The following is a 14,826-nucleotide window of genomic DNA, read 5'->3' as shown; positions in this document are numbered from 1 at the left end:
GAACGCGTTCCTGTACTTTATTTTACTATTAACCCCTTAGTGATGGCCCCATTTCTTTATGCCTTAATGACCAACCAATTGAGTTGTTTTTTCACTGTTGCATTCCTAGAGCCATAACCTTTTAATTCTTCCGTCGACACGGCCGTAGGTTCTTACAAAAAAAACAAGTTGTAGTTTTCGAAAGGACAAGAACTCCACCATTGTTTGATTTCCTTTTTATTGTGTTCAGCGTGCAATAGAGAGAGAACACATTACCCTTAGTAAAATGGGGGGAAAAAATAAGAATTAGTGAAACAAAGCATTAAAAACTGTCCCATATTGAAACTAAAAAGATGGGCCAATCAACCAACATGTGCATGAAATCATTAAGGTTGTTAGGGCTGAAACACTTTTTAGTTATTGAGGAATTAAGAACAAGTCATTTGAAAAGAATTGTCTAGACAGACACCCCCTGCAGATACTTGGAGTGCGTCCAACCGGTCCTCTACACAAAAACGGGCATCAAATTAACAGCATCTACAGAGTATCGCACCCTGGTGCTGAGAGCAGCTGCAGGCGGCGAGTAGTATGTGAGCAATTCATAAATTTCAGCCCTGGAGTTGAATGGCAAGACCTGATCTGTCAAAGGAGTAATTACCTAACTCAGCCACTAGATGTCACCTGATCCTTAAAGGTAAGAAGACACTGCTGAGTCCAGTAGTGCTACAAGTGATAATGTGCGAGGCAGGAGGGATTGATGTCTGATTGCTGAGCAAGATGAAACCAGTATCACTGCTGTCTGTGTATCATTCTAAATGGATATTCTGTATACACGTCGCCAGGACAGTCCTTACTATAAATGTGCCAGCAGCCTGATGGTACGTTACCACTATAAATATAACAGATCAGTCGGTGCAGATCATCACCACACCGGAGAACAGCGGCGCAGCTCTGTTGTAAGGAACATGTGGGTGGCTCTTAGAAGAGCCTTTGGTTCTATGGAGGGATCTGGGATCAGCGGCGCTCACTTGCTCTTGCTTGTCTTGCTGCTCTCAGTCTTCTTGGGCAGCAGCACAGCCTGGATGTTTGGCAGGACGCCTCCCTGGGCGATGGTCACCCCACCGAGCAGCTTGTTCAGCTCCTCGTCGTTGCGCACGGCTAGCTGGAGGTGACGGGGGATGATGCGGGTCTTCTTGTTGTCCCGGGCGGCATTGCCAGCCAATTCCAGGATCTCAGCGGTCAGATACTCCAGCACAGCTGCCAGATAGACCGGAGCGCCAGCGCCCACCCTCTCAGCGTAGTTGCCCTTGCGAAGAAGCCTGTGCACACGGCCGACGGGGAACTGTAGTCCTGCCCGGGATGAGCGGGTCTTGGCCTTAGCACGGGCTTTGCCGCCTTGTTTGCCGCGTCCAGACATCTTCAACGACGTAAAATAACAGCTGAGAAAATTCCAGTATATGACTAAGACGAGCCCTGCAGCCACCTTTTATAACCTGCTGCTCCGCCCTCCTCTCCTGTCATTGGATAGATTTCAATTCCACCAATGGAGAACAAACTTGTGAAACCACCAATGAGCCGCACTGGGCATGGCTTATGATGCCCCCCCTACAGGTCACATGACTTGCTCCTCCAGTAGAAGGGTGAGCAGACAGCAGTGCTCATTTGCATGGCCCGTCTATAAATATGGCTGCAGTGCGATGTGCAGGAACATTATTCTCTTGTCAGGAAAGTGTCTTTGTGCTATCATGCCTGATCCTGCCAAGTCTGCTCCAGCGGCCAAGAAGGGCTCCAAGAAAGCCGTGACCAAGACTCAGAAGAAGGATGGCAAGAAGCGGAGGAAGACCAGGAAGGAGAGCTATGCCATCTACGTGTACAAGGTGCTGAAGCAGGTCCACCCTGACACCGGCATCTCCTCCAAGGCCATGGGCATCATGAACTCCTTTGTCAATGATATCTTCGAGCGCATCGCAGGGGAAGCCTCCCGCCTGGCTCACTACAACAAGCGCCACACCATCACTTCTCGGGAGATCCAGACTGCCGTGCGCCTGCTGCTGCCCGGAGAGCTGGCCAAGCATGCCGTGTCCGAGGGCACCAAGGCCGTCACCAAGTACACCAGCGCCAAGTAATCTGCTCCGTTCTCCTCTGTGTACCATCACCCAAAGGCTCTTCTAAGAGCCACCCACCCCGTCTACAGCAGAGCTGTCACCTCCAGGTTGTGTGAATCTGATCAGTTTCATCCATTATGTTCTGCATTAAAAAAAAAAAAAAACTCTTTGAAAGCATTTCTGCAGATCCTTTTGGGTCACATGAGCAGAGCGGCTGTTGTGCGCGTCCTGCGTCGGGAGTCCTTTGTCCAGTGGCGGCTGATTCTTGGCATGGGTTTATAAGCAGCACTGGGTCCTAGTGCCGCCTGTCTCCAGCAGTGTGTTCTGCTGTCAGTAGGTGGAGCTGGTCTGTTAACCCTTTCAGTAGTGATAGTCTATTCTTCAGTTAATATGGCATTATCTAAGTAAGGGATAAGCTGAAGTTCACAAACTTTCAGAATTTGTTCATAGTTTGTTTTTTTAAATAACCTGATAAGAGAAAATCCGTATACGAGGGGTTACAGAAAAAGCAAATTTTTTAAATGATCTAGACCATTAATTTGGAGGAAACTCTGTTCTGGTGCAGCACTTCTAGCTGCGGGTGCGGCTCTACTGCAACGGTCGGTACAGGCGCTGTGTATATAATGTATGAGATCCTCTATAGGTGTACAGTTTTCTCTGGGATTGTCCTCCATACTCGGCCATATCCAGAACACTGATGGCATAAAGAGATCCCGTGATCCATCTGATCTCTCTGTAGATCTCTGTTTTAGGATGCCTATATGCTGATCACAGGCAGCTTGAACTCCTCTATTAACTTCCCAACCCCGTCTGATGGAAGTTTCTTACAAGTTATCCCAAGCATCTACTCTTCCAGAGCCCCAATGTCTTCTCTGCGATGGCTGTTTGGATTCAGTGATGGAGCTCCCAAGTACTGTAGGGATTCTTGTCCCAGCAGAAAAGGGTTCAATGTATCACGCTACACTTAGATAACTTGTACCAGGGTTATCCCATTTATCACTCTCCATTAGACACTTCCTCATAACTATCTCACTGCTTTTATTTAACCCTTATTCTATCGCTCATCAGCACTTGATGCAGTAATCTACAGCAAATGCAGCAGTAGGGGGAGCAAATGATTGCTATGCAAGCTACTCCATGTACTGCAGGGGAAGGAGAGTTATGTAATGCTGTCACATGGTAGACAGAAGTCCTGGCTGTGTGTGAGAGGAAAGATGTAAGAGCTATGGACAACCGGATGTTTATGTAGTCGCACCTAGATTTCATTGTAAAATATACATTTCTGGCGTGTGAAAGTATTGAATTACATTTTATGCAGTAGTGTTATGTGCATAATATTTGTACCGTGTGCATAGCAAGAATAACATGCAGAAAAGATGCATTGTAGGTAAAGTTTTACTAATGGGGTCTCAGACATTGAGCATACAGCTTTGTCATAATTAACCTTTGTAATGTTTTGCTAAAAGAGAATTATCACACATTCTGTAGACTTTTAATTGTTGACTTTATGGGTGATGTCACACTATATAACTGCTTGCATTGTAATAATAAAACAGAAGAGCTTCTCATTTTCTTCTTTGATGCATCCAATAATAATTAGGCATACGTGATTGATAAGGCTACGATACCCCTTGAGTATCACCTAAATTAAATGGTTACTTTAGCAGGCACATACTGTTGAAGCAAATTCTAGACCTATTTATGAAGCAAATGGACCATAAAGAATAATCCACTATGACTCACTCAAAAACTGGACGCAAAAAACTGTGTGACTTAGTAGGAAGGACATGGCTTAAAGGGGTTGTCCCGCGCCGAAACAGGTTTTGTTTTTTTCAACCCCCCCCCCCCCCCCCCCGTTCGGCGCGAGACAACCCCGATGCAGGGACGTAAAAAAAAAACCGCTCAGCGCTTACCTTAATCCCCGCGCTCCGGTGACTTCTATACTTACCGGTGAAGATGGCCGCCGGGATCCTCTTCCTCCGTGGACCGCAGCTCTTCTGTGCGGTCCATTGCCGATTCCAGCCTCCTGATTGGCTGGAATCGGCACGTGACGGGGCGGAGCTACACAGAGCTACACGGAGCCCCATTGAAGAAAGCAGAAGACCCGGACTGCGCAAGCGCGGCTAATTTGGCCATCGGAGGCCGAAAATTAGTCGGCACCATGGAGACGAGGACGCCAGCAACGGAGCAGGTAAGTATAAAACTTTTGATAACTTCTGTATGGCTCATAATTAATGCACAATGTACATTACAAAGTGCATTAATATGGCCATACAGAAGTGTATAGACCCACTTGCTGCCGCGGGACAACCCCTTTAAATGTGGCCTGTGCTACATTTTTGACGCTACTGAAGCCGACCAACAGGTGATATAAAGTTAGACAAAAACAGCTACAGATGTGGCATGCAGCATAGGTCACTGGGGTAAATTTGGCACATTTTGTATACTGGCTGGCCTAAGTTTACACTGGATTGGTAAATCTTCTCCACTGCATTTACTATAGTGTATTGTAAAGGTTCTATGGAAAGTTCTAACGAGAAACTGGATCTTCATGCTTAAATGTAAGTGAAGGGGTTACTGATGCAAGAACAGGCTTTTGTTGCATCTCAGTGCAAGCCCATATCCAGTGATATATCCATACTACTGGCATTCCCTTCTCTTTAGCCTAAAAAAGTTACTTTACTGGAGTCCAAGCAATGACACATACAGCCTAGGCTACTATAGTGGCCACTACACAGCTAATAAAAGGAGGAGGATTAGGCAGCCCCTTATCTCTTTTACTGGGCTATGGCAACCTTTTTTGAGAAAGGTAGACTGCCCGGCAAGCGGGGTCACATGTTCCATATTAAAACTGCTAATTTCTTCCATAGGCTGATTATTAAGGCTCCAACTCCCTCCAGATCCAGAGACCAGCCTATTCCATCAAATCCCCCTGGCGTCACAAATACACATAGACTATATACCACCCCTGTTTACTACTGCAGTTGTGGTCTTATTTTGGGGAAGCACCAGTGATTTCCATCGTGATACATAGCTGACAGCTACCCCTCCCATTATCCATGCTCTCCCCATCCATCACTGGCCCGCTGCACTACTTTTACACATCTGTATTTTGCATCAGTATTTGTAAAACAAAAGAGTGGAAAATACCTAGAGAAAAACTAAAACTATCATGGAAAATGTGCGCATCTTCTGTATTTTTGACCCATTTCTGGTTTTGCTCTTGAATACTGATGCAAAATAAAAACAGAAATAATGCTGTGTGAAAGTGGCCTTATACAACTGGCGTAACACAATCCATGCTGCCTTATCTCAGCGGCTCACTATTACATCACACTGCAGCATTTACATGGTTAAAGGTAACATAGCGAGTCCAGGCTCACAGAGCAGTGCGGGTTAGTTATCCTAGGGACTCACAAGATAGCGATGACCGTAAGCTCGTGAGCTTACGTATTATGACCAAAATACTAACCAATACCGTGTAAGTACTGATATTTCCATCTGCCTCGTTGTGTTAGTACATTGACTAGTATGTGGCCCCCTATTGTTGGTGTAGAGTCCGATGTCCCTGCTCCCCCTTTGTTGCTTGCACACTCGGTTTATGTTTGGTGTAACCTCTTATCTTTAGGTGATGGGATGTCTGGTTTGTTTGGTGTGAACGATGTCCGATCGTGTATGTCCTTCACTTCAACCTTAAATATATTCATGAAGGTTGCTGTCCTCACAGCCTGCATGAATAGAACAATATAGTTTTTTGGAAAATGTTAAATTTATATTTTAATTTATTGATTTAACCCCTTGAGTGGCACGCCCGGAAATTTTCCGGGACGAGCTCCACTGCCGCTAGTGATATAGCCCGGAAGATTTCCAGGCTATGTATCACTATGGGAGCTGCAAAGCACACTGCCACAAGCTGTGACAGTGTGCTCTGCCTGCACAGACCCACAGAGAACAAAGCAAGGGCTTTGAACAACAGAAGCAGAAGATATTGCCGATATGCCGGCAATCTCCTGCTTCTAAGTCTCCTGCTTTGTTTATAGGTTGCCATAGTGACCATCGGCTTGTCAGAAGCAAGCCCAGGGTCTCTGTGGCAGGGAGAGCTGGTGCTTGGCTGTCCGAGGACAGCCAGGCACCAGCTCTTACAGCAGAGATCAGAGAAAACCTCTGATCTCTGCTGTGTTAACCCTTTACATGCTGCAGTCTATGTGACTGCAGCATGTAAAGGGCTGTCACCATCGGATCCCCGGAAAGTACTCAGGGGCTCCTGATGGGTCCCTGTGGAAGTTCCCTAAAGGGACAAAAATAAAAAAAAAGTTTAAAAAAAACAAAAGTTAAAAAAAATAAAAACACGTGTCTCCCTTTACTTTGTAAAAAATGTAAAATAAAATTACACATGTGGTATCAGTGCGTCGTAATGACCCAGAGAAGAAAGTTAGTACATTATTTAACCCCTTAATGACATAGCCCCTTTTTTTATTCTTTCCCCATTTCTTTTTTTCCTCCCCCCGTTTAAAAAAATCATAACTCCTTTACTTATCCATCGACGTCGCTGCATGAGGGCTTGCTTTTTGCGGAACGAGTTGTATTTTTCATTGGTGCTATTTAAAGTACTATATAATGTACTGAAAAACTTTAACAAAATTCTAAGTGTAGTAAAATTTAAAAAAATGACATTCCGCCATCTTTCAGTGCGTCTTGTTTCTATGGTGCACAAACTGCAGCAAAAATGACCTGATAACTTTATTCTATGGGTCAGTGCGATTACTACGATACCAAACGTGTATTGTTTTTTTTTTTGCTGTAGTCTTTTTTTCAAAGACATTTAATTTTTTAAAATTATTTTCTGCTGCATCTTCTGTGCGCAATAACATTTTTATTTTTCTGTCGACGTAGTTAAGTGAGGGCTCATTTTTTGTGGGATGTCCTGTAGTTTACATTGGTACTAATCCGGAATACATACGACTTTTTGTTCGCTTTTTATTGCATTTTTTCTGGGAAACAGGGTGACTGAAAAAGTGCATTTGTGGCGTTCTTTATTTTTTTTTTTCGGACTACTTTCACTGTGCGGAGTAAATAATGCACTACTTTGATAGATCGGACATTTATGGACGCGGCGATACCAAATTTGTATTTTTCTTTTAGGATTTAGATTTTTTTTTTAATTATAGATATGGCAAAAGGAGGGTGATTTAAACTTATTCCTTTTTTTTTTTTTTTTTTAAAGTGTGAAAAAGTCGTGAAAAAGAAAGAAAACTATTACAATTTGGTATTGGTATAATCGTACTGGCCTGTAGAATTACTTTAATACATTATTTATACTGTTGAGAGAATGCAGTGAAAAATAAAAATAAAAAACATGCCAGAATTTCAGATTTTGTTAATCTTGCCACTAGAAAAAATGGAATAAAAAGTGATCAAAATTTTACGTTCCAAAAAAATAGATAAATGAAGACTAGAGTTAATCCTGCAAAAGCAAGGCCTTCTAGAGCTCTGCCAATGGGAAAAAAATTAATACGGCTCTTGGAATGTGGCGACACAAAAGCAAACCTTTAAAAAAAAAAATGCTTAAAATGTACAAAAATAGCGAAACATAAAAACTGTATAAACTCGGTATCGCCGGAATCGTGTGACTAAGAGAATAATGTTATCACATTATTTGTTCTGCACGCTGAACGCCGTAAAAATGAAATCCAAAAAACAAATGGCAGAATTTCTTTTTTTTCCCCCAATCTCCCTACAAATGTTTTTACAAAAGTTATGCAATACATTATATATAACCAAAAATGATGCCATCAAAAAGTACAACTTGTCGCACAAAAAACAAGCCCTCATATGGCCTGGTTAATGGAAAAATGAAAAAGTTATGGCTCTTGGAACGCAACTGCAAAATGAGTTGAAATTCAATGATTAGACCATTTAAAAAACCTGCCCTGGTGGTAGGAACCTGACAGGGTGGTAGGAAACCCGCCACTCAAGGGGTTAAAGGAGGTGTATGGTATTGTAGAGGGTCCGAGAAACGGCACCACTCCATGCCTTGCCTGATGGGAAGAGGCTAGAACTAGAGATGAGCAAATATACTCGTTTCGAGTAATTACTCGATCGAGCACCGTGATTTTCAAGTACTTCCATACTCGGGTGAAAAGATTCGGGGGCGCCGGGGGGCGGCGTGGTGGAGCGGGGGTAGCAGCGGGGAACAGGGGGAAGCCCTCTCTCTCGCCCTCTCCCCCCCCCCCCACTCCCCGCTGCAACCCCCCACTCACCCACGGCGGCCCCCGAATCTTTTCACCAGAGTTTGGAAGTACTCGAAAATCGCAGCGCTCGGGCAAAAAAGGGGCGTGTCCGAGTAGATTCGCTCATCTCTAGCTAGAACCAATCAGATTCTACATATGTTTTTCCTTGACCAAAAGTAGCAGAGAGTCTTGGTGAAAATAATTGCAACATATAAACCAGAAGAAAGGACCAACATCATTAAATTGAATTATTATTGAAACTGATGAAAATATTTATAATAATAAACCATATTTATTATTCCCATAGTTAGCGGCTAAAGAGGGAGCTTCCATTCTGCTTGCCGAGGTATTCCAGGCAGCTGAGGATATTCTGTATATTTTTCACCTTATCGCTAAACATGCACTTGGTTATCATCTTGCTCAGGAATTGTGGATCATTCATGGACGGCATATCCTCAGTCCCAATAGTTGCCTTCTCCTTAATGACTCTGTAGGTGTTGCCCCTTCCCCCGTAAAATGGAAAACCCTAAAGTGTGTATTAAGGGGGATACTGATATCACCTTAAAAAGGAAAGGTCGTCAGCTCTGACCACCCTCTTATCAGAACTCACCATTAAAGAGACAGCTAACAAAAGTCAGCAATCCGACACCCTGAAGGCTCAAATTTCTTCTCTTTGACAACAAATTCTGACTATTCTTGATCAGAGATCTTTGACATTCAGAGATAAGCTTAGGAGAGGCTCATTCTAGTTTGATGACAAATGTGGCAGTTGGCTTGCCAGATACTTACATCCTAGGACTCCGCTGACACATATCCCTAGAGTTCAGTCGCACCGGGGGCACGTGGTGCATTCGACGGAGGACATCTTAGAGGAATTCAGGTCCTTTTACAGCAAATTGTAAAATATTGATTCTGAAGCCACACCACAGGGAGTGGTAGGGAGTCAGAGATGGAGGCCTATCTCGCCGCCAATGCTCCTAAATAAAATGTGTGCCGTAGAAACAAGAACGGTCTGCAAATCATGTTCTATGAGGAACAATTAAAGAATCTGGGAATGTTTAGCTTGCAGAAGAGAAGGCTGAGAGGAGACTTAATAGCTGTCTACAAATATCTGAAGGGCTATCACAGTGCAGAGGGATCAGCCCTATTCTCATCTGCACAAGGAAAGACTAGAAGCAATGGGATGAAACTGAAAGGGAGGAGACACATATTAGATATTAGACACTGAGGGTGATCAATGAGTGGAACAGGTTAGCACGGGAGGTGGTGCATTCTCCTTCAATGGAAGTGTTCAAATGACCCTGGAGGTCCCTTCCAACTCTACCATTCCATGATTCTAAGACACATTCAAGTGTGGTAGAATTACGGGGTTTTTTATATTTCACTCCACTTAGCATTTTTTAAAGTTTTTCAGCATTATATGGTACATTAACCCTTTCCAGTCCACTGTCTGACCTGTGAAGACATTAGGGTTTAAGGCTGTACAGCTCCGTTGTTGGTAGACGTCCGTCGGGGTTCTCTTACTGTATATTGCCAGCCTCTCTGCTGTCGGAGCCTATCCTACGTGTCAGCTCATGCAGTACTGGCTTTAGCCAGCATATAGCGCCGTTGTATAACGGCACAAAAAGAGTAAGCCCCCTAGGAAAACCATATACAAATTGGATTGGAAAGGGTTAAATAGTACCATTAAAAAATACAACACTTCTGGAAAAAACAAGCCCTCAGACAGCTACAGCGAGGGAAAAATAAAGGAGTTATGAATTTTTTATAGGGGGGAGGAAAAAAATGAAAATGGGGAAAAAAGGTCCATGTCCTTAAGGGATGAAAGCTCACGAAATAGGATTCTTCTTTACCATGCGCTGTAACCCTGCAACATTTTTCATCAGGTTTTGTAGCTGCTTCTGCACATCGCCCACATTCGATCTGCAGTGATCCATTGCTACTCGCCATAGAGTCGGTGCAAGGTCCTTTTAGACATACGGCAGTGGTGTCGCCATCCAGGTCTCCATACAAGGCCTTACCCGAGAGGTCTGTCAGAAGCTTCTCAAAATGTATTCTTTGGTGTTCTGTCATGCGCCTCATTTTGCATGCGATTATATGTCCGAAATAATCGTACTCATCTGGTTTCGGTGGCAAAACCTGTTGGGCAGTTTGCATGAAATCATTTTGCTCCTGGGTCGTTTCTCTAGGTCTTTTGCGCTGTTTGGTTGAGGGAACAGAAGGTTGCAAAGTGGAGAAAGTGTTTGGTGTGGCGGTCTGTTCAGGGGTGAACAGGACTTTTCTCTCAATCCGTGCGCCCTGTAAAAAATAACAGAAGAAACATTAGTTTGTGGGTTTTGCGTGGAAGATCAAGGGAGCAGCTCATATGGCCGGGGAGGTGGCAGCTGGTCAGCTTTCTTCTTGCTGCACACATCCCTGAACATCTGGTAGTGAACTGGTAATTTCTCAAAGTCCTGTTGACCCTTCTTGAGGTCTTGCATGGGTTTAGAAGCGGATGGTGCCATCTGGCAGTGCTCCTTACTGTATTTTAAAGGGAAGGCAATGATCCTGCTTTTGCAGTTGATTGTGGGTAGAGAGCCAGGGGATCCGAGAATCAAACAAAATTTAGGGGAAGAGATGAGCTGGAAGTTGATTTTTTTTCTTGATGGTCAGGGTTTATGCAGAGCTCCAATTCAATTGGACAAGGGTGACCCATCCATAGTATCCATATCGATTGGTATGGGCTTAAACCTGGCTACAATGTTTTTATCACAAGTGAATCTTAGGTCTGTGAAGTTTCCTCCCGCATCGGAATCCAATATCGCTGAGCAATGTGTCTTCTGATTTCCTGTTAAAATCTCTATTGGGAGAAAAAAATGGTGGATCAAGGAAAGGTTTTCACATAGTCTTGAACAAGCAGTGCAAAGGTGTGTTTGGTGGCATCCTCTTGTTTCATGATGGCTGGATTGGTCGTGGTCTTAAAGTTGGCTAGAGCGAGGGTCCTTTGAAACTTGTTTGGACAGTTTAGGGCATATTGTCCTGAGTTTCCACAATAAAGGCACAGATTTCAGCCTAGTGCCTTTCTGTTCTTTTTCAGTGGTGAAGAGGGGTTTGCGGATGATGTAACCCTGCATTAGTTCAGGTGCAGCTTCAGTCCTTGCCTGGGGACTCAACGTGGATTGACTAAAGGAGTAAGGTGTGTTGGTGCCCAAACCCCGCAGTCTCTCTTTTCGCCGCACAGAAAGTCTCTGGTCAATCCAGATGCATAGCTGGATAAAGTCTTCCAGGCTATCAGGGGGTCTCCACTGTAGCAAGTTTATCTTTTACCCACTCAAATAATCCCCGACAAAATTGGCCCTGTTGGGTAGCTGTTGCTAAGTGGTATAATTCGTCCAGCAACGAAATTCCGCTGTATACTCTGCAACAGAACGTCTCCCTTATCGTAGGTTCTGCAACCTCCCTTCTGCTGTGGCACAACGATTTAGATCATCAGAGATTTGACATTTTTTCATTCCAGGTGCCTTTGCACCTATAGGCAAACACTGAACAAGATATAGTCTGTAGGTGTGCAGACACCTGGTGTAAGCAATGTCTTGCTCAGTGTTTGCCTTTAGGTGTGAAGACATCTGGTGTGAACAGACACTGAGTTCACACCAGGTGTTTGCTCACCTACAGACAGACAGACACTGATCAAGGCATTGTCTTTAGGTGTGCAGACACCTTTTGTGAACAGACACTGAGCAAAGCATTGCTCACAGAAGGCGCCTGCACACCCACAGGCAAACCTTGAGCAAGGCATTGCTCACCGCAGGTACCAGCACATGCACAGGCAGACACTGAGCAAGACAATGCGCACCCATAGGCAGACACTGAGCAAGCCATTGCTTACACCAGGCACCTATGCATCTGAAGACAAAAACTGAGCAAGGCATTGCTCACCCTAGGTGTCTACGCACCCACAGGCAGACACTGAGCAAGAAATTGTTTACACCAGGTGTCTGCTCACCTACAGACAGACACCGAGCAAGACATTGTCTGTAGGTGTGTAGAAACCTGATGTGAACAGACACTGAGGCATTGTTCACAGCAGGCGCCAGCGCAGCTACGGGCAGACACTGAATATGACATTGCTCACACCCGACGCCTGAACAGCTACAGCAGACACTAAGCAAGGTATCACTCACACCAGGCGCCTGCGCAGCTACGGGCAGACACTGAACAATGCATTGTTCACAGCAGGTGTCTGCTCACCTACAGGCACAGGGGAATACAGGAGCCCAATGTGATATATATTAAGGAATTATGTTTCATTTGTGTTCTTACATTTGATTGTAAACTGTTAGGCTAAAATGAAGATCCATGAAACAACCCTACTGTCTTATATGTGGGGGGTGTAAATGTGTTAGGAGGGGGAAGACCTCATCATACAAAACTGCATTGTTCTTGTCTGACTATGACTCTGCACTGCTCTGTGTGAGCCTGGAATCCCTATATTACCTTTACCCATGTAAATGCTGCAGTGTAATTTAATAGTGAGCCACTGAGATAAGGCAGCATGGATAGTATTACGTCAGTTGTATAAGGCCACTTTCACACAGCAATCTTTCTGTTTTTATCTTGCATCAGTATTGAAGAGCAAAACCAGGAATGGATCAAAAACACAGAGGATGCGCACATTTTCCACAATAGTTTTTTCTAGATATTTTACCTTTTTTGTATTTTGCATCAGTATTTGTAAAACAAAACCGACATGTAAAAGTAGTGCAGCGGGCCAGTGATGGATGGGGAGAGCATGGATAATGGGAGGGGTAGCTGTCAGCTATGTATCACAATGGAAATCACCGGCGCTTCCCCAAAATAAGACCACAACTGCAGTAGTAAACAGGGGTGGTATATAGTCTATGTGTATTTGTGACGCCAGGGGGATTTGATGGAATAGGCTGGTCTCTGGATCTGGAGGGAGTTGGAGCCTTAATAATCAGCCTATGGAAGAAATTAGCAGTTTTAATATGGAACATGTGACCCCGCTTGCCGGGCAGTCTGCCTTTCTCAAAAAAGGTTGCCATAGCTCAGTAAAAGAGATAAGGGGCTGCCTAATCCTCCTCCTTTTATTAGCTGTGTAGTGGCCACTACAGTAGCCTAGGCTGTATGTGTCATTGCTTGGACTCCAGTAAAGTAACATTTTTTAGGCTAAATAGAAGGGAATGCCAGTAGAAAGCCCATATCCAGTGATATAGCCATGCACTGAGATGCAACAAAAGCCTGTTCTTGCATCAGTAACCCTTTCACTTACATTTAAGCATGAAGATCCAATTTCTCGTTACAACTTTTTATAGGACCTTTACAATACACTATAATAAATGCAGTGGAGAAGGTTTACCAATCCAGTGTAAACGTAGGCCAGCTAGAATACAAAATGTGCCAAATTTACCCCAGTGACCTATGCTGGTTGCCACATCTGTAGCTGTTTTTGTCTTACTTTATATCACCTGTTGGTCACCTGCACCAGAGTTTCACACAGGCCACATTTAAAGGGGTTGTCCCACGGCGAAATCCAAATTTTTTGTTTTTTAACTTACCCCCGCATTCTGCCCCGTTAAAATCAATTCCGTTAGTTATTTTAAAAAAAAATCACTTACCTGCATCCCCGTTCGCGCAGCATCTTCTTTTCTTCTTTTAAAGATGGCCGCCGGTCCTTTCCCAATGATGCACCGCGGTTTTCTCCCATGGTGCACCGCAGGTCTTCTCCCATGGTGCACCATGGATTGTCTTCTCCTTCCTTGCGTTCCACTGCCGATACAGCCACCTAATTGCCTGATCGGCACCACGTGACGGGGCGGAGCTACGATGACAACGTACAGACCAGCTCTCCGGCGCGAGCACACAGCAGAAGACCGGACTGCGCAAGCGCGTCTAAAGAAACAAGAAGACACCGAAATTAGACGGATCCATGGAGACGGGGACGCCAGCAACGGAGTGGGTAAGTGAATAACTTCTGTATGGCTCATATTTAATGCACGATGTATATTACAAAGTGCATTAATATGGCCATACAGAAGTGTATAACCCCACTTGCTTTTGCGGGACAACGCCTTTAACCCTTTCCAATCCACTGTCTGACGTCTGAAGACATTATGATTTAAGGCTGTACAGCTCTGATGTTGGAAGACGACCGTCGGGGTTCTCTTACTGTATATTACCAGCCTCTCTGCTGTTGGAGTCTATCCAACGTGTCCCCTGATGCAGTACTGGCTTTAGCCAGCAGATAGCGCTGCTGTATAATGGCAGAAAAAGAGTAAGCCCCCTAGGAAAACCAGGATACAAATTGGATTGGAAAGGGTTAAGCCATGTCCTTCCTGCTAAGTCACGCACTTTTTTGCATCCAGTTTTTGAGCGAGTCACAGTGGATTATTCTTTTTGGTCCATTTGCTTCATAAATAGGTCCAGAATTTTCCATGACAGTATGCGCCTGTTAATGTAACCATTTAATTTAGATGATGCTCAAGGGGTATCGTAGTATTATCGATCAGGTA

At 44.3% G+C, this 14,826-nt stretch overlaps 2 protein-coding genes across 3 annotated transcripts; one reads left to right on the top strand and one right to left on the bottom strand.

Annotated features, from left to right (window-relative positions):
• Window positions 1-200: 200 nt before the first annotated feature.
• Window positions 201-1,420, bottom strand: LOC136611327 (histone H2A type 1). Its single transcript, XM_066590834.1, has one exon. The coding sequence runs from the start codon at window positions 1,394-1,396 to the stop codon at window positions 1,004-1,006; it is 393 nt and encodes a 130-aa protein (XP_066446931.1). The 5' UTR covers window positions 1,397-1,420; the 3' UTR covers window positions 201-1,003.
• A 283-nt stretch (window positions 1,421-1,703) lies between these two features.
• On the top strand, window positions 1,704-3,646 carry LOC136610546 (histone H2B-like). Of its 2 annotated transcripts, XM_066589776.1 has the most exons (2): window positions 1,704-1,856; window positions 2,837-3,646. In XM_066589776.1, the coding sequence occupies exons 1-2, from the start codon at window positions 1,725-1,727 to the stop codon at window positions 3,050-3,052; spliced, it is 348 nt and encodes a 115-aa protein (XP_066445873.1). In that variant the 5' UTR covers window positions 1,704-1,724; the 3' UTR covers window positions 3,053-3,646. The 2 variants fall into 2 exon arrangements, with proteins under 2 accessions (XP_066445873.1, XP_066445872.1); XM_066589775.1 differs by having other exon boundaries at window positions 1,704-3,646.
• Window positions 3,647-14,826: the final 11,180 nt, after the last annotated feature.

This window comes from Eleutherodactylus coqui, chromosome 2 (assembly GCF_035609145.1).
Source record: "Eleutherodactylus coqui strain aEleCoq1 chromosome 2, aEleCoq1.hap1, whole genome shotgun sequence".
NCBI lineage: Eukaryota > Metazoa > Chordata > Amphibia > Anura > Eleutherodactylidae > Eleutherodactylus > Eleutherodactylus coqui.
This window is presented reverse-complemented; position numbering and strand designations above follow the sequence as displayed.

Bases quoted from the DNA above. Each gene is read 5' to 3' on its own strand.
- LOC136611327 (XM_066590834.1), bottom strand. From the start codon at position 1,396: ATGTCTGGACGCGGCAAACAAGGCGGCAAAGCCCGTGCTAAGGCCAAG.
- LOC136610546 (XM_066589775.1), top strand. From the start codon at position 1,725: ATGCCTGATCCTGCCAAGTCTGCTCCAGCGGCCAAGAAGGGCTCCAAG.